Source organism: Arachis hypogaea, chromosome 19 (genome assembly GCF_003086295.3).
Source record: "Arachis hypogaea cultivar Tifrunner chromosome 19, arahy.Tifrunner.gnm2.J5K5, whole genome shotgun sequence".
NCBI classification, from domain to species: Eukaryota; Viridiplantae; Streptophyta; class Magnoliopsida; order Fabales; family Fabaceae; genus Arachis; species Arachis hypogaea.
In genome coordinates, this window is record NC_092054.1 from 151,559,318 (window position 1) to 151,577,998 (window position 18,681).

Consider the following 18,681-nt stretch of genomic DNA (forward strand, 5'->3'; position numbering starts at 1 on the left):
AGATTGGAGTGCGCTTTCAAGCTTTGGCAGTGAAGTTAGGCGTTGAGGGTGCAGCAAGCAATTGAAAGGCAAGTGCTTCTTCCGGCGCCTAATTTGGAGAATCCCAAGTTAGGCGCCACCAAGACCATATAGCTAGAAGAAAAGTGTATAATATTATATATCGTTGAAAAGCTTTGGAAGTTAGCTTTCCAATGCCACTGAAATCATATCAATTGGACCTCTGTAGCTCAAGTTATTCTTATTTGAGTGCAAGGAGGTTAGGGTTGACAGCATCATCCACTTTCTTCCTCTTCTTCTATAAAATTCTATCAAATCCATCCGAATGCTACCTGAAATAACCAAAATTGCACACAACTCAAAGTAACATTCATAGTGGCTAAAAGGTATTCAAATCTTGATTAAACTCAACAATTCAAATACAAATTTACTAGGAAAAGATAGGAAAGATGCTCACGCATCAACCCACTAACGGCAAGAGAGGAGAGAGCAAAGGGAGAGAGAAAGAGAAGAGAGGAACGGAGCCGTTCTCGTTGCCACACCCTTGCCCTCGTCACGATTTTCAGCGCCTTCGACTACCATAGCGCCCTCCTCGTCGCGATTTGCAGCTCGCCACCACCGCATCGCTGTTCTCGTCGCAATTCACGGCGTTGCCACCACTGCCGCAGCCCTTTCCACACGATCCGCCAGTACCACCGCAGCTTTCCTCCTCTCGCGATTCGCAGTTTACCGCCGCAGTCCCTCCTCCCCCACCACCGCCGCAGCCCTTCCCCTGCAGTGCTGTTTCAATTTTTTATTTTTTTTTTTTAATTTTTCAAATTTAAAGGAAGGTATTTTGCTTCTGTTTTCCATTGTTGTTGTTGTTGATGCTTCTGGTTGCTTCTGTTTATTCCTTTTATTCCATTGTTGTTGTTGATGCTTTGGTTGCTTCTACTTTTGCCTGCTTTTATTTTTACTTCTGCTTTCAGTTCTGCTTTTGTTGTTGCTCTGATTCCATTATCCATTGTTATTGTTGTTGTTGTTGTTTGATTGTTGTTATTCTACTTCTACATTCTGCTTCTACTTGCTTTTGTTTCTGCATTTGCTTATGCCTCTGCGCTTCTGCTTCTAATTTTGGGGAAGAATAGGGGTCGGGTATTTTCGTTCGAAGGACGATTTTAAAACTATGTTAAACCTTTGAGCCATTTTGTAGCGAAAAAAAGGTCGGGGACGAAATAAAGTTTTGACCTCTACGTTAGGAACCAAAATCGTACTTAACACTTTATAAAACAATCCCAAAGAAGATTATTCATTTTTGGGGGGTCTTGGGACAAGTCAAAGAAAGACAGAGTACCCAACCCGAAAAAAATGTGCAACCCAATTTATACTCTTTCAGAGTTTTCATGTGCCGCCCCATGCCTCCATTGGTAAAGAGAATCTGATCGCAAATGCCGCTCCGATGCCACCGCTACCATATGCTCTGCCAGCTTGGCCTCACGATACCGCTGCGCTATAGATTGTCTTCTTCCTTCATCTCAATGTGCCACGACTGCTACCATCAATCTGGTGGTACACTCGTTGCTGCTTGGCTGTTGCTGGCGCCGCCTCCACTACTGGTTCATATTGCGACTGTTGCTTGCTGCGAGGGCGTTGTTCCTTCTGGGTTGATGAATGCTGGTTCTTTCCGGCGTGAGTCTCTGTTTCGTTTTCAAATTTCTATCTTTTGTTCTTTTTCTTTCTATAGTTAGTCACAAAAAAAAAATGTTTGGGGTTATTTTACAAATATAAAAATTCTTGTTAGTCATGAGTAAATACATCATAATAAATTGGATTACATTATAAATACTTTAAGCAACTCCATCATATAAAATTTTTTTTGGGAGCTTGACGGAGAAAAAATATCGATAAAAATTTTTCACAAAAATATCGCGTTGCAAGTATAGTTCTAAACCGACAATTAAACCTCAATCAACGTTTAGATTGTTTGTCACAAATACAAACCCAATAAAATTAACCGAAGTATTTAAACCTCGGGTCGTCTCTCAAGAAATTGCAGGAAAGTGTACTTACTATTGGTTATGGAAAAATATATTTTTGGAATTTTTGAAATAAGATACAAGAAAGTAAAAATGGCAAGAAAATTAAATAATAACTACGAAAGCTCTTAGCAAGAAAAGAGAATTAGAAGTCATATTCTTATTATCATTGTCAATTGTGATGGTAAATGTGAATTGCCTTCACTTAGTTAACCTCTAACCAATAGAAGAAGGTCAAGTGCATACAATCAACTTGAGTTCACAAGTCCTAGTCAACTCATAGTGAGAGACTAGATTTAGTGAAGTTCAAGTTAACGGGCAATCTTCAATTACCATTCAACAAAAGAGTTTTGATAACTCAAAAGTCTCTAATTGATCATCCAAGTTAAGAACATAAAAATCTATTTTAAAATCCAACCAAGCATTTTATCAAACACTTGGAAGGCATAAGATAAAAAGATAGAAAAGTAATAAGAGAATGTAAAATCTAAAACCAACAATTGCAAGGAATCAATAACACAAATTAAAGAAAGCATTAATAACATAAAAACATGAATTGCATTAATAAAGATCAAGAGTAGCAAGAGTGCATAACATGAAGGCAACAAAGTGAAAGAAATCAACAAGAGAAGATAACTAAGGTACTAGAACAAATAAAAATAGAAGAAAACTAAATTAAAGCAAGATAGAAATCTGAATTTGAGAAGGAACAAGACTAAAACCCTAAAACCTAGAGAAAGGAGAGAGCCTATCTCTCTAGAATTCTACATCTAAAAACCTAAAATTGTGTGAATGAAGTGAATGATTTTCCCCTTCCAGCTTCACTCTGCAGCCTCTAATCTATATTTTCGGGCCTAAAACTGGGTCAAAAGCAGCCAAAAAATCGTCCCAATATTTTTTGTTGATTGCAGCACGTGACGCTCCTCACGCGTACGCGTCATCCACGCGTGCGCGTCACTATCAAATTCTGAAATCCTTAATTTCTTATGTTCTTTCCACTTTTGCATGCTTATTTTCCATCCTCTAAGTCATTTCTACCCTATAAACCCTGAAAACACTTAACAAACATATCACGACATCGAATGATAATAACTAATAAGAGAGGATTAAAATTGGCAAATTTAAGGTAAAAAAAAAAAAGTTTTCAATCATAGCACAAAATTTAAAAAAAATATAAAATATGCTAATTATATGAATAAGTGTAAAAATAATGGATAAAATCCACTCAATTCAATCCAAAATAAATCGTAAAATAGTAATCCATTATACCTCCATCAAATATTTTGTCAAAAATTTTATAAAAAAATATTTTTAACATCTTTATTATTGAAGGAGAAGGTGTAACAATTATAAATAGGTTACTTCCCAATCTCTATGCACCATGTTCTCCGCTAACAACAAAACCGCTATGGCTTCCAACAAGAGTAGTAGAACTCATCAAGCACTAGCATTGCTCCTGTTCTTCCTCCTCACCCTCTCCTCTGCACACGCCAAAGATGGCATAGCCACATACTGGGGGCAGAAAAATGGCGACGGCACCTTAACCTCCACATGCGACACCGGAAACTTCGAGATTGTGAACCTCGCCTCTCTCAGCACTTTCGGTTGTGGCAGAACTCCAGAATGGAACTTTGCTGGCCACTGTAGATCATGGTCCCGTTGTAAAAAACTCGCACCAGAAATCAAACATTGCCAAAGAAACGGTGTGAAGGTGTTCCTTTCCCTTGGAGGAGCCGATGGGTTCTACTCCTTATGCTCGCCGAAAGATGCCAAGAGCGTCTCCGACTATCTTTACAACAACTTCCTGAGTGGCCGAAAGGGTCCATTTGGGAGTGTGTACCTTGATGGCATTGATTTGGACATTGAAGGTGGTTCAAACCTTTATTGGGATGACTTAGCTAGAGAACTCGATACACGCAGAAAGCAAGACAGGTGCATACTCACAAATATTTATCATTATTATACAAGTTTTACCAACACTTAAAAAATATTACTAAAATTAATTTCATATCTTTTTACATTTTTGCAACATCATTTGTTTTTATTTTTTTATATTAAAAAGCATATAGTACATGCTAATAACTTTTAGAAAAAATAAGAGTGCAATTTTTGTTAAAAATTAATTTGTTATTAAAAATAAAAATAAAAATAACTAATCTTAAATTTTATATATAAACTATTAACATAAAATATAATAAATAAAAGAATAAAACTTATTTAATTAATTAAAAATATTATAAAAAATAAAAAAATATTATTTTAATTTTAGTATAATTACTATAATCACCGTAATAATAGTCATCATAACATTCATGGTGTTAAGAGTCATATGTTTCTCTTTTATAATATTAGTTATCGCAACTAAATTAATCATCAAAATATCAATGCAAGAGAAAAGTTTAAAAGTCAACGATTTTAATCAATAATTTAATATTTTTAATTTAACTAGTATTATATTTTTAATTAATACTTTTAAATATTAATTATTGATAATAAAAAAATAGAATTTATATTTAGTCAATAACTAGCATTTTTAACCGTAATAATATTACGGGAATATAAATTTTTTAAAATTATAGTCTACTTTATTCTGACAGTATACATGATACAAAAGATTTATAAAATCAAACTACTTTTATAAAAAAAAGTCGTAAGTTGACAAAAGTTTTTGGCTAAGAAAACTAAGGTATATATAGATAAAAAATCAAATAATAAGATTTTTAGTTATTATTTTTATATGAAAAAGTCTATTTTTTTTATTAATAATTAATTTTAATATTCGTTATCTAAAATTTAAAATAATTTAACGTGTATACTTTTACATTTAATTAGGTATTAAGTCTGTTGCACAAATAAAAATAATTAATTTTTATACTTGCTATTTAAAAATAATATTTTTTCTCTCAATGCATATAAAAATATAATTAGATATTAGTATAAAAAATTATACTAATAATTACAAAATTAACTCAAAATTAATTTTTTTAAAACAATTGAATTTTGATTCTAACTTTTAATTATAACATTAGTATTCTCTCCAAATTATATGTAATAAATATTTGAAAGAAAATAAATGAAATATAGATTAGAAAGATAAACGGTGAAAATTTAAAACTAAATAAAAAACTAAAAAAAATATATGTATATAATAATAATAATATTTTTTATTTGAATTATATTATTTTGTTAATTTTGTTTTCTGTAGAACACAAAGATAGAAAAATAGAGAATAAGAGAAAAGAAAGAGAAAGATAAAGATGAAGAATGAGAGTGAGAGTTTGTTAATTTTTGAAGAAAAAATTTATTTTAATTGTGAAAAACTATCGGATGACATATTTTGATTTGTCAAATTACTAATATAAAATATAAATTATATATAGAGTAAAACTGGTAGAGAGAAATTGAAAAATAAAGAGAAGTAGATGCGAGAATTTAGGAAGGGAATTTATTAATGAAAAAAATATTTTCTCTCAATTTAGATAGTAATATATGATACATAATATAGGTATATTTCAATTTTAATTTTAATATTTTAATTTTAATTTTAATGCAATTAAAAAATATTATGTTGCACATTTTAATTGTTAAATTAGTAATTAGTCATTGATATTGATAATGATATATAAAATAGATAGAATGGATGAAGGAATAAGAAAAATAGAGAAAGAAAGATGGGGGAGAGGAGAACTCTTTAATTTTAGAGGGAAAAATTTGATTTTAATTGCAATGAGGGAGTGACATGTGACACATTTTGATTGTAACATTAGTAAGGAGGAGGGGAGAATTCTTTAATTTTGGAGGAAAAAATTTAATTTCAATTACAATGAAAGAATGACATGTGGCACATTTTGGTTGTAAAATTAGTAAGAAGGAGAGGAGAATTTCTTAATTTTGGAGGAAAATATTTGATTTTAATTGCAATGAAAAAGTGACATGTGGCACATTTTGGTTGTAAAATTATATATATATATATAATATAATAGATAATTTACATTCATATTTAAAAAGATTCGCATACAAAAATCACATATATAATTTATATTTATATATACTAAAATTTACACACATAAATAAATATAACTTGAACTCTGCTAGAGAGACAATGAAAAATTTTGACAATGTGTACAATGTACTGATTTATTAACCCATGGTGGATTAAAAAATAAAAAGCACTTTGTAATATATGACAAAAATAACCATCAAATTTCAAATTTCAAATTTTAACAATGTGAACCTCCGCAGCTCCAACAACACCGTGACCTCCCCCAGCAGCTCCAACAGCGCCATGAACCCCCTCCCCCAATTAAAATAACCATCCGATTACATGTAAAACTAATCATCCCTCAAAATGTTTAGTCTTTATGCTTCAACCAAATTCAATAAAATAATCATCTAAATGCTCATTAAAACAACCATTTGCATATCTACTATATTGAATATTCAAATTATTTTAATTGTACTTACGTAAATAATTATCCGCATTAGGCATAAAAATAACCATCCACTGACATCCGTATAAAAAAAAGACTTTCACTTTTGTACCTGATTGGTATCTTGTGGGAGTTATAAAGCACAATTGCCATTTGAAGGAATATAATCATCAATGGTTATTGATGATGGTGTAGCAAAATTTTCTTCACCCGTCGTGCTTGTGTGAGGAGAAGAGAGGGATTTCCTATTCTCGGATTTGCTACCACGGTGTGCCAACGGAGGTTCAGTGGTGACTGGTTGCGGCTGCGACGAGATCCAGGGGTGCAGCGTTGAATGGTTGCCGGTTGCGCCGCAACCTGACGTGGCCGTGGCGACAGGGGAGAAAGGAAGGGCCTGCCGAGAAATCCGATACGCCAACGGAAAGACCAGGTGAGGTTTTGGTTGGCCATAACCCCAGAACGGTCGGCCGGGGGTTGCTACGACGTCAATGTCAAGCATAGATGGATGGGAGGTTTTGATGAGACGTTGAATAACTGTAAACATTAAAACGTTTTTTTTTTGTGACTTAAATAAACTAAACAAAGAAAAAATACAAGAAAAATAAAGGAAATGCTTAAATAGAAAGACAACCTCGCTTAAGATTACTTTTAAACTCCTCCCAAGGAGAAGGAAGCTTCACATGATGAAGTTGTGACCTCATCGCCATCTTTGCCCTAGTGTCTGCCACTGTATTTGCATCTCTCATAATTAAACGAAAGTCCACACACCAATTTTAATGCCTGATATTCCTTATTTTGAGCACCAACGGATCAATAAACCCAAAACCATATTGGTGATTAGTAACAAGATTAAACGCTTCCACACAATCCATCTCACAAATAACATCTCGCTGACCCACATCCCAAACTAAGAGATATCCTATCGAAATAGCAAATATTTCCCCTGAAGAATACTATTACTTTCAATCATTTCCAAACATCCCCTTTGCCAACTCCCATTACAATCTCTAATAACGCAAGCAAAACCAACACTATCACTTGAACTAGGATAACTAACATCACAATTAATTTTGAAAGTACCAATGGATTGAAAATGCTAAAAACCATTTAGAATAAAGGGAAGGGACGTACGTTATAATTCAGAAATATTCTTAAGCTCCATTTCTGAAGCTAATGCCAGACAAATCACTTTTTTTGGAGGCCAAGTCTCATAAAGATTGAAGATGTCATTATTCCTTATTCGCCATATTCATCAAAGTCCCGAAAAGAACTTGAACGAATGCTCTGTGCTATGATAAAAGAACAAGTTCTTCAAATTTAGAAGATGACAAAAAATATCCAACCTATACCATACAAACTAAGTTTTTAGAGTACATATTAAAACATTTAATTGTTAATCCTAATTTTTTAAAATTTAAAATTTAAAATTAATAAAAAAGTTAATTATTAATTATTATTTAATTTTTTTATTTTACTTCTATTATACATATTGTATACTAAAATCATTATCTCTATACTTTCTCATATAAATTAACAAAATTTATTTATTCTAAATAATTTAGTATTTATACTAGTCAATTACCTACTAAAATTTGTTAAAATCTATTGACTCTCGAGATTTTCTGATACCAAAATATTTTGGATGTGTTACTTCTGTAGGTACTTTTACTTGTCGGCAGCACCAGAATGTTCCTTCACAGATCACTACCTTGATACCGCCATTAGAACTTGGCTTTTCGATTACATATTCGTTCAGTTCTACAACAACCCTCCATGCCAATATAGTAACGGCGACGCATCTTTGCTCTTATCTTCATGGAATACATGGACCTCCTATGTGAAGCTCAATAACACGGTGTTTATGGGGCTACCCGCTGCACCTGATGCAGCTCCCAGCGGTGGCTATATTTCACCGCAAGATCTGTGTACTAAGGTTCTTCCAAACATCAAGCACACTCCTAACTATGGTGGCGTCATGCTTTGGGATAGGTACCGCGATATTACTAACCACTACGGCAATCAAATCAAGGATTGTGTTGAAGTTGATGATAGTGTTAGGGTGTCCCAAACATTGATGGCAACGTTATCAAACACTGTATCTCAATGTGTACCTGCAGCTTTCAACCGCATCGTACCGAAACTAAGACCCTTTTAGAATGAATATCTGCTATGTAATGATGGAATAATAAGTGGTGGTGATGAATGATGATTACTTATGAGTTATGTGCAATCAATATCATCATCACCTTAGCTTCTTCAGGCTTTGATTCTTGTGATCAAAGTATGTTGATGCTGTTATGCATGTACTGGTTTTTGCTTTGAATTGAATAATAATAATAATATAAAGGTTTCATACGTAGACCTACTCTAATTTTAGTTAATTGCGTTATCTCTATCTCTAGTCAAAATTTATCATATTTAATTTGATTAAACAACATAATCTAGAAGTTTAGATATGAATTATTTGATAGTGATTGTATGGTCGGTGGGGTATACTCGCATTGATAGAGAACAAACTTCTGATTCACTTCTAATTTACGTGTTTCCACATATCTCAACAATTTTGTTAATCATGTGATAAAAAAAGGTTTCAGAAAACTTTTGAAATCATAAAATAAGCTTAAAGAAATACAAATTTAACAACTAGAAAGAATTAATTAACCTTTTTTTTTGGACCTGAATTAACTGTTAAATTATTATTTTTCAATAGGTTTTGGGCTTTTGGTTTGATAAAAAGTTTTTGTAAACTTCTTTCAACTTTCAAAAATGTTATAGTAGCTGGGAGTCTGGCCCAAACAAAAGAAGGATCTTGCCCAAACTAGAGTATCTACTATAGCCATGGTTGACAAGCCCAAAACCATTGCCATGAAAAAAGAACACACTTTCTTACAACGAGTGACACAAATTGCTTGATTTTGGCTGAGGCATGTGATTCAGTGGCAAAATTATTTGCCTCAAACCAAAGCCACACAAGTATCCTAGCAGTGGTTGGTGGCTAGGTTAGTGTGTGAGTGTGTTTATATGACCAAAAAAAAAAAATTGCTTGATTTTAATTAGTATAGTGTTGATTTTGGTTAGTAATTTAGTATAAGTATAACGTGTCCCTTCTAATTAATTTGCACACTTTACTAATTTAACTTCCCAAAAAGCCAAAAAATGGCGGTGAGAGTCTGAGAGAGAGTTGCTGCAAAAAACATTGAAGACTATAGTGTGTGCGGGACCCTTCTTTATAATGGGTTCCTCTTTCTCGTTGCAGTGTCCCGGTCGTAGTAGAGTCATGAGTTATGACCTCTTAACATTCAGCTGTACCATTCAAAAAAAGAAAAAAAGTTTGTCATATTTGATAAGTAAGGAACAGAGTGTGAAATGAGAATCGAGTAAAAAAGCAAAGCAGTGTAAAGTGTAAACCAAAGTAAAGACTAAAGAGGCTCACAGTCACTTGACTGGGAATATTTCTTTTCAGGAAGAGGAAGACGAAGAGGTTTCATTAGCATTTAGCATTAAGCATTTTTTATGGTGATGGAGCGTAAAGGAAGTGAGAGCCCGGTTTCTGTCAGGCAGTGGAGCAGTGAATCTAGCTCTCTTTCTTCACGTAATGGTGCTGCTGGCCATGCTCGCTCCTCCTCCCTAACTCTCACCGGAAACAATGGAATCTCAACCGTCAAGAGGAATCAAAATGTTGCCGCCAAAGCCGCCGCTCAGCGCCTCGCACAGGTCATGGCTTCCCAGACCGCCGACGACGATGATGACGACGACGACGACGATCTCGGATTTCGCTACGCTGCTCCTCCACCTCTCTCTCTATCCAGGAATGCCATCAAATCTACCAGCAACATCACCTCCCGCACTCGTAGATCTCCCTCTCCTGCGGTGGGTTCTTCTTTCCTTTTCCTTTTCTTCCTCGTTTAGTTGCTACTTGTTACTCTAACCGACTAACTAAATACTTTGGATTCTTTAATGCTGTGAATTGCTATATTAATTAGTTACCTCAGAATCCTGTGGTTGTGGAAGAAGCACCAGCATCAGCGTCGTATCTTCGTCCGGCTCCGGCACTATCACCGGCACCGGCACCGGCACAATCACCTACCGTGAATAGACCACCGCTCAGCCTCAGGACTCCTACTCTGGCCGCAGCAGCTCCAGCTCCAGCTCCAGCTCCACTCGACCCTCTCATTCGCTCCAATAAGTCAAAGGATAAAAGGTAAATTTAACTAACTACCACTCTCACGCTCACTCTGGCTCATTCCTCTGCATTACAAATTGTTTATTTCTAGTTCTGATAAGACGCGAATGCTTCCTTAGTTGGATTTGGATATTTTAATATGAAAACTGCAATAGCAATTTTGAGCTCCTCTATCTGCATTATCATGTAACTCAGTTTAGCGGAATATTTACAGGTTTCCGTTTGACTCCGGCCTTGTTCAACCAAAAGATTCAGGAGGAAACCGTGATGCTTCTGCACTTCTTGATGAGGTTAGTTGCTTCTTGTACCACACCTTTGGTATGCATTTCCCATAAAGAGGATTTGTATGTTTCGAATTGAGGTGTCTTCTCTGTCTGCAGGTTGATATGCTCCAGGAAGAGAATGAAAGCATTCTTGACAAGGTATTTTAATATTATCTCTTTCTCCCTCGTGATGCTGATAGTACTAACCTTGGTTGAAACTGATACACACAGCTCAGAGTTGAGGAAGAGAGATGCAAGGAAGCAGAGGCCAGAGTTAGGGAGCTTGAGAAACAGGTACTTGCTTTATTTCTTTCTTGGTATATGATTGAGGTTTACTAAATGATTGTCTGCTTGTTCTCTGTTGACATGCTTAAATAGTTTCACCTATAAGTATAAATGATAAAACTTTTTTGCTTCTTCTATTTTACTTCTGAAATTTATTATATTTATGTTTACATGCCTATTGTGAAAAAGATGGTAGAAACTCACTCTAGATTGGTTGGTCACGTGTGAAGAGACTTGTAAAGAGTAGTTTGATGGGAGGGTAGCCTCGTAGTTTGAGGTAGAGGACACCATAACATTGTTTGATCATCATGTATCCAACTCCACTTAGTTGCAAAAGACTTGATTGTTCTTGTATGTGTGTTATGAGACAATTCAGATTTCTGCATTTGCGGTGTTTAATTAATTAATCTTTCTTTATGTTGGAGTCTGCAGGTAGCTTCTCTTGGAGAAGGTGTATCTTTGGAAGCTAAACTTTTGAGCAGGTTAGTGAATTATATCTTAACTCTTTCAAGTGGATTTTCTTTCACTTAATAGTATATATGACACACCTGCATTATGACATTGCAGAAAGGAAGCAGCATTGCGCCAAAGAGAGGTAATGTGGGAATAACTTGAAGTGTAGATGTGTGTATCATAAAAGAAGTATGTATACTTCACAGAGAATGGAGCTATTGTTCACCAAATAGTAGCATGTACCATCTCTTGTTGGATACAGGCTGCACTTAAAAATGCCAAAGACTCTAAGGATGGAATTGGTAAGGAAATCACATCTCTGAAGGCTGCAGTTGAGGTGCATATGCTTTCTTCCCCCCTTGATTATTGCCAGCATAAATAATTTTTTCTAAGAATTATTCCTCTCTTGTTGTTATATGTTGAAATGATTTCTTCTCCAATAGAATGCAAAAGTTGAAGTGGCAGCTGCTGTGAGCCAGTTAAATGGAGCTGAATCTGAAGTGAAAGCTCTTCGGTCAATGACACACAGAATGATATTAACTCAGAAAGAAATGGTATGTAATTCCCCAGTTGCAGGAGTCCGTTGGGATATGCTAGTTATTTGGGGAACTTACTGATAAATTGTTGTCTTTTCAGGAGGAAGTTGTTCTTAAGAGGTGTTGGCTTGCTCGGTATTGGGGTTTAGCTGCAAAATATGGTAAGCTGCTGTTTGGTTTAGCTTTATTTTTAATTTATTTTCTTCTGGGGATGTGGGATTATGGCATCCATTCCTGACATGACCTAGAAGCCATTTTAATATCAATTGTTCAATATGTTAATCAATTTGGAACGAACTTGAATGAACTCTTGAAGATTTTTATCATCGTTTTCAATTGTATTCACTGTTTGTGAATTTTTTAGATCTTAATGTTGTGACTGTTAACAAGTTTCAAGCTATGATACTGTGGCAAAATCTAATCTATGTTGACTTCACCGACTGAATACAAGGCTTAGCTGTTGTTATTGTTGTTTATGCATGCATCTTAATAACTTCGTTGTTTATGTTGTGCTTTATTGTAAATAGTTTCATACTCAAATTTCATGTCCAGTAAAATGGTAGGGTTGGGCAAGGAACTTAACAACAAACATAAAACTTAATGAATCATCAGGACATTGATAAAGAATACGGTAGTGTTAGTATTTTAATTGTCAGTATTTTAATCTTTGGTCATAGTATACGTGTTAGCATACACAATGTTTTGGGTGTTTATCTATTATTCTAGCATGAATATGAATTAGCTGATTTTAATAAGTCATTACTGCTAAATTTTATTTTGTGTAACATTTGCTATGGATTATAGGCATTTGTGCAGATGTTGCAGTTTCAAAGTATGAACTTTGGTCATCATTAGCCCCTCTTCCTTTTGAGGTTGTCCTTTCTGCAGGACAAAAAGCTAAGGAGGAATGCTGGGAAAAAGGCATGAAATAAAGACTTCTTACTCTTCATTTCATACTAATTTGTCAGCATTATAGGACAAATATGTGCTCATGTTATTTCTTCTTTAGTAATAATTTTTACTGTTCTGTTTCATGAACCCTTAGTTTTTCCAGATATAATTATAATCAGTTTTAAGCAGGTGATGAAGCCCCAGATAAGAGGAGCAAACTTGTTCCAGACTTGAATGATCTTACTGGAGAAGGAAATATCGAGAATATGCTTTCAGTTGAAATGGGACTGAAGGAGCTTGCATCTTTAAAGGTTTCTTTGAATGCATTGGTTTTCTTGTTTTCCTAACATTCCTCTACCGCACATTTTTATAATTAAACCATTTAAAATTTTCATGTTTTTGTTTAGAAGGCATTGTATTTGTTGCTTTGAATTCCCAATCAATAGTTGTCGTGCATAACCTGTCAAATCATTTTTCCTTTCTCATTTTGGTTGCTTACTTAAGGTTGAGGATGCTATTGTGCAAGTATTAGCCCAACAACGTCGTCCAAGTTCTGCTCGACAATCTGTCTCAGGTATGCATTCCCGCATTCATCACTATTCTAGTTAGTTTCTATTCTTAGTTTGAGTGACTGTCTACGGTCTACCTATAGACAAGGGTGAGTACCCCATTCCATGGCCAGGGTATGGCAAAAGTGAGCAGCCTTACAAGCGAAGTGCTTCTGTCCTTATCTGTTAAACCAGTACACGCATATTTCGACTTTATAGTTATAGGACAACAGGGGAAGTATATGACCTTGAAAGCACATTTGACTTCTATCTATTGGCCTTTTTCTATACGCAATAAAATGTGCTTGCCATTTTAACTAATAAATAAATTATAACATTCACACCCTTTTGACATTATAGATATTAAATCACCAGGGGACCCGAAGTTCATGGAAGCCTTTGGTAAGTTTCTCCCACCTACTATTTGCTGAATAAATATGTCTCTTGCAAATAATAAGGCTATTCTAAATGTCATTGTCTTTATGTAGAATTAAGTCCAGAGGAGTCTGAGGATGTTCTTTTCAAGGAGGTACAGATCTCCCCTTTTCCGAGTAAACAAATGGGGTTTAGCTCTCCCTTAATTCGTGATTTTTTATCTTTGATTGTTTGTGTTTTCTATAAGTTATTCTCTTCTGCATTATAGATAAACGGTTCTTTTAGTTTGATTTACATGTACAATTTTTAAATCATTAACAACACCTATTAATCTCTCAACCCTTTTCATTTTATCGATTGGTGGATTATAACCAGTAGGGATTGATGACCAATAGTTTATGTTTATTCTCACTATTCTCTATGCCAAACAAGAAATATAATTTGCAGTACTGAAACATGCCGTCTAAATTAAACTGTTCTATATGGACAGGCTTGGCTTACATATTTTTGGAGAAGAGCAAAGGCTCATGGTATAGAGGAGGACATTGCCAAAGAACGTCTTCAGTTTTGGATTGGTCGAAGTGTGCATTCTCCTACCTCGCATGATGCTGTTGACGGTAGTGATGACACATTTATTTTAATTAGTTACTTTGTACACAATTATATAGATGTATCAATTCGTGCCATCTTAGGTGGTTTGTAAGTAGAATGATCAGTTGTTTCACCATTAATCTTCCCCCATTTTAATGAATTCTTTTTTTATAGGAAAAAAAGGGGGAAAATTCACTATCAATTATCCGAGTGAATTTTTGCTAATGTTCCACTTTAATCATACAAGACAAAGCTGCATAACACCTCATTATGTGCATGGAGTAGCCTGAGTCTAGACTAGGGAAACGACAATGAAGGGGAGAGTCGTAGTGAATCATGGACACTTGTATTACTGGGCTTGTAGTAGCCACTATTTTTCTCCCCGGGTCAGGTGTAGTAGCCACTTGTATAAGACAAAGGATTGCACTTTTTTCCATCTACCATCCAGGCATCTACCATATAAATAGTTGCTCCTTCTCCCTGATTTCTGTTTTCTGTTTTCTGTACCCATTCACCCCGGTGGTGCTAAATTAGTTCACATCTGAATTCAACTATGCTGGCATATGCACTTAATAGGTTATGCTTTATTTTTCGTCCCCATTTTGCACTCCATACTTCATAGGAATGAATTCTTGTTATTATACTTGAGAGTATTTCCAATTTGTCATTCGTTTATTTTCAAATTTCAGTTGACCAAGGACTTTTGGAGCTCAGGAAACTGGGGATTGAACATCGACTCTGGGAAGCATCCAGGAAAGAAGTTGATCACGAATATACTATTGCACCAACATTAACGACTTGACCTGAAATTAATGTTTAGTTAATTTCCTTTCATAGGTTTTTGACGTATTATATACACGAATGTTGGATTTAATCTTCCACTTACAAATTTGCCTCACACAATGGTGTTCAAGCGAGTTTATCCCACGTCTAGCATTAAGCTTTTTAACTACTTTTATAACACTTTTCAACAAAATTTAGGATCTTATGACACTCTAGTGCATTTCATTTACCCCTGTTTGGATGAGGCAAATAATATTGATAGCCCGTCAGCACAATGAGATAACATGCAATAATATTTTCAACCAAAACTGTCCCCAATATGATGTTTAGGAAAGTTTTGGTTTTACATGACTTTGAGCGATTGTAGAAGCTCAGCATGAAATTTGTGTTGGTTAAGTTTGAGACAGCAACAAGTCCTGGGTATGGACGAACTTCAATGATGGAAATATGGTCCTCTTGCATGCACCTTAATGGAGCATTGCTACAATTTCATGGAACAGCAACCATTTCTCATATTCAAGGGGTTCCTGCTTCTCATTTGTTATTGATACTAACTATTGCGGGAGAAGACCACGATGAAATCTCTAATGAAGAAGGTCTACAAATACTTCAATAAGAGAATGTATGTCATCTATTTATTTTTTGAACTGTATGTTCGTGATTTGAAGGATAATGATCATAAAGGAAGTGTTAACTCAGCTTCTACTATATCTTAAACGTGCAACAATAATTTGCATGTTTAAAAAATATATTTCTTTGGCACTTCCATATATGAAAATAGATTATAGATCTTTATCCTAAATATCTAGTGACAAACGAAATGCATGTCACTCCCTCCAACAATTTTAAGTCACAGCTTCGAGAAAACTGGCTTTCGTTTCTGCAGTTGTGCTGCTACTGCTTCAGTTAAATCACTTGACAACAATCTGGCAGAATTCATGGTTGCAACAAAGTCCAATCCCTGATCCACAGTTAAGTCCCTACTTTTAAGCAGCACTGTTTTTGTCCCCATGATTGCAAGGGGAGACTTGGCAGCAATTTCTGTCAAGTATCAAAATCACCAACTATATCAGGAAACTTACCATGTCATGAATGAAATATGAAGTGATGCCAATAACAATTTAGATGAACCACTTCACTCGAGTAGTGTAGTGTAGCAGACTATAGACTCTTAAGTATTAATTCTATAGTGTATAAATCAATTCCATAATAAGGTCATCCAATTAGACTAAAATCGATAAGATGAACACTGACCCTGAGCAAGAACCGAGACAGCTTGATCGAGGTCATCTTTGGAAGGGAAAGCGCGAGAAACGAGGCCCAACTGCTTAGCCTCGGAACCGGAAAACCGGCGAGCTGTCAAGGCCAACTCCATGGCGTTACCGTAGCCAACAATTAATGGCAGTCTCTGAAGAGTGCCGAGATCAGCAGCCAGGGCCAAATCAACCTCCTTCACCGAAAAGAACGCGTCCTCCGTGCAATACCTTAAGTCACAGGCTGTCACGATGTCAATTGCACCCCCGATGCAAGCGCCATGGATACTAGCAATCACTGGCTTTCGGCACCGCTCCAACGCCGTGACGGAATCTTGCATCGCCAGGATCTGCCGACGGAGACTCTCCCCGGCATCGTGGTAGGACTGCGTGATAGATTTCAACTGGGAAATGTCGATGCCGGAGCAGAAGTGATCACCTGCGCCGGATAACACGATGACGTTGACGTCACGGTTGTGGTCCAGGGCATACAGGGCTTTGGGGAACTCAGTGAAGAAATCATACGTCAGAGCGTTGCGTTGTCTCGGACGATTCAAGTAAAGGTGGAACACCCCTGATTTGGGGTTCTTCTCTACTACCTCTAGGGTTTTGTATTTCTCCTCCGCCATTGATTTCCCTAATTTTCTTCTTCCACTTCCCGATAAGGCAGGCACATTTCTTAGTTTCTATTTACTTCACTTTCATAAAGATAAAATTTTTCTTGTCCAAATTTAAGATTTTAAAAAAGAATTTAGCTAACATAAACAAAAAAATAATAGGTCCTACCGGGAGTCGAACCCAGGTCGCTGGATTCAAAGTCCAGAGTGCTAACCACTACACCATAGAACCAATTATATTTATTTATCCAGAAAAGATTTAGTGATACTCTTTTGTATGCCTTATATACTAGCAAATAAAAAACAAAAACGAGTAATTTGTATAGTAAAATGATTATAAATTATCCTATTAATTCTAAATTAAAAAGACTTGGGAATTTTTTTATTTTGTTATGTTTTCAAAAATTAAATATACATATAAATTTTTATCCATTTAAAAATTAGAAGGATTAATTAAAACTTTTAATTATTACTAATTTTTTTATCTTTCAATAGATTAAAAGGATATGTATTCACCACCTTTTCTTTGTGAGTTAGAGACTTTCAATGAGTTGAGAGGAAGCTAAGGCACATATCATTACCCTTATTATGTGCTAATATAATATTTATTTTATGTGTTAAATACGTATATAATTTAATTTAGGTGTTTGTTATGGTACGATGATAAATTCATACGTACCGATATGTTTAAAATATGGATAAATAATAACAATTCACGTGGAATTTATTTTCCACATCAACATTTAATTTTTGTTTTTTAAATATATATTATATCACCACTTTTACTAATACATCCCTTTAATTAAATAAAAATAAAAAAAATATTTTTTATTTAATTTTATAAAAAGTCTTAAACATCCTTCTTTTATTTGATTAGACAAAAATATCTTTTTAAATTAACAAAATTTTAGAATTCAATTAATCCTAATTTTATAGTTTCAAATAATTTAAACAACAAAACAAAAACATATTAAAAAAAAAATCAATCATTCTTCATCTTCTCCAATTACTCCTCTGAAGCAAAGAAGTGAAAATCCCAAACCAAAATCCTAGGTTATTCGCCGCTGATTCATACATGTTCAAGATTGCGCTCAAGGAGTGCAGGCACGTGTTTGAGAATCTCGGCTCCATTGTTGATGTTGGTGGTGTCTCCAAGCTTATTCATCAAGAGTTTCCGCAGTGGAAGTGCACCGTTTTCGACCAGCCGGAGGTTGTTGGTAACCTCAAAGGAGATGGGAATTTGAACTTTGTTGCCGGTGACATGTTCAAATCGATCCCTTCTGCTGATGCAGTCTTACGGCAGCAACAAAGAATCTAGGGTCTTGGTTTGGGACTTTTACTGCTTTGTTTCAGAGGGTAATTGGAGAAGATGAAGAACGATCGATTTTTTGTTTCTTTGATATATTTTTCTTAGAGGGGGCACGAATGATTAGAGAAATTGGAGAAGATGAAGAAATTTTG

General features: G+C 35.0%; 3 protein-coding genes and 1 non-coding gene across 5 annotated transcripts; 2 read left to right on the plus strand and 2 right to left on the minus strand.

Moving 5' to 3' along the window:
- Positions 1 to 3,360: 3,360 nt before the first annotated feature.
- LOC112777599 (hevamine-A) lies at positions 3,361 to 8,801 on the plus strand. The gene is made up of 2 exons (XM_025821981.2): positions 3,361 to 3,944; positions 8,102 to 8,801. Exons 1-2 carry the CDS (start codon positions 3,394 to 3,396, stop codon positions 8,595 to 8,597), a joined length of 1,047 nt encoding a protein of 348 aa, XP_025677766.1. The 5' UTR covers positions 3,361 to 3,393; the 3' UTR covers positions 8,598 to 8,801.
- Positions 8,802 to 9,437: 636 nt separating this feature from the next.
- Positions 9,438 to 15,494, plus strand: LOC112775265 (coiled-coil domain-containing protein SCD2). 2 transcript variants are annotated; one of them, XR_011876966.1, is made up of 18 exons: positions 9,438 to 10,312; positions 10,426 to 10,643; positions 10,840 to 10,915; positions 11,006 to 11,047; positions 11,120 to 11,182; positions 11,606 to 11,655; positions 11,741 to 11,768; positions 11,889 to 11,963; positions 12,070 to 12,180; positions 12,263 to 12,323; positions 12,967 to 13,083; positions 13,243 to 13,364; positions 13,558 to 13,627; positions 13,962 to 14,003; positions 14,090 to 14,130; positions 14,467 to 14,593; positions 14,742 to 15,143; positions 15,257 to 15,494. XR_011876966.1 is itself a non-coding variant. In XM_025818794.3 (17 exons), the coding sequence occupies exons 1-17, from the start codon at positions 9,956 to 9,958 to the stop codon at positions 15,367 to 15,369; spliced, it is 1,713 nt and encodes a 570-aa protein (XP_025674579.1). In that variant the 5' UTR covers positions 9,438 to 9,955; the 3' UTR covers positions 15,370 to 15,494. The 2 variants fall into 2 exon arrangements, 1 of the variants encoding a protein (XP_025674579.1); XM_025818794.3 differs by lacking the exon at positions 14,742 to 15,143.
- A 469-nt stretch (positions 15,495 to 15,963) lies between these two features.
- Positions 15,964 to 17,452, minus strand: LOC112775267 (delta(3,5)-Delta(2,4)-dienoyl-CoA isomerase, peroxisomal). The gene is made up of 2 exons (XM_025818797.2): positions 16,605 to 17,452; positions 15,964 to 16,391 (listed from the first exon to the last, which is right to left on the minus strand). The coding sequence occupies exons 1-2, from the start codon at positions 17,230 to 17,232 to the stop codon at positions 16,201 to 16,203; spliced, it is 819 nt and encodes a 272-aa protein (XP_025674582.1). The 5' UTR covers positions 17,233 to 17,452; the 3' UTR covers positions 15,964 to 16,200.
- TRNAQ-UUG (transfer RNA glutamine (anticodon UUG)) lies at positions 17,381 to 17,452 on the minus strand. Its single transcript has one exon. It is a non-coding gene; the product is annotated as a tRNA-Gln (tRNA).
- Positions 17,453 to 18,681: the final 1,229 nt, after the last annotated feature.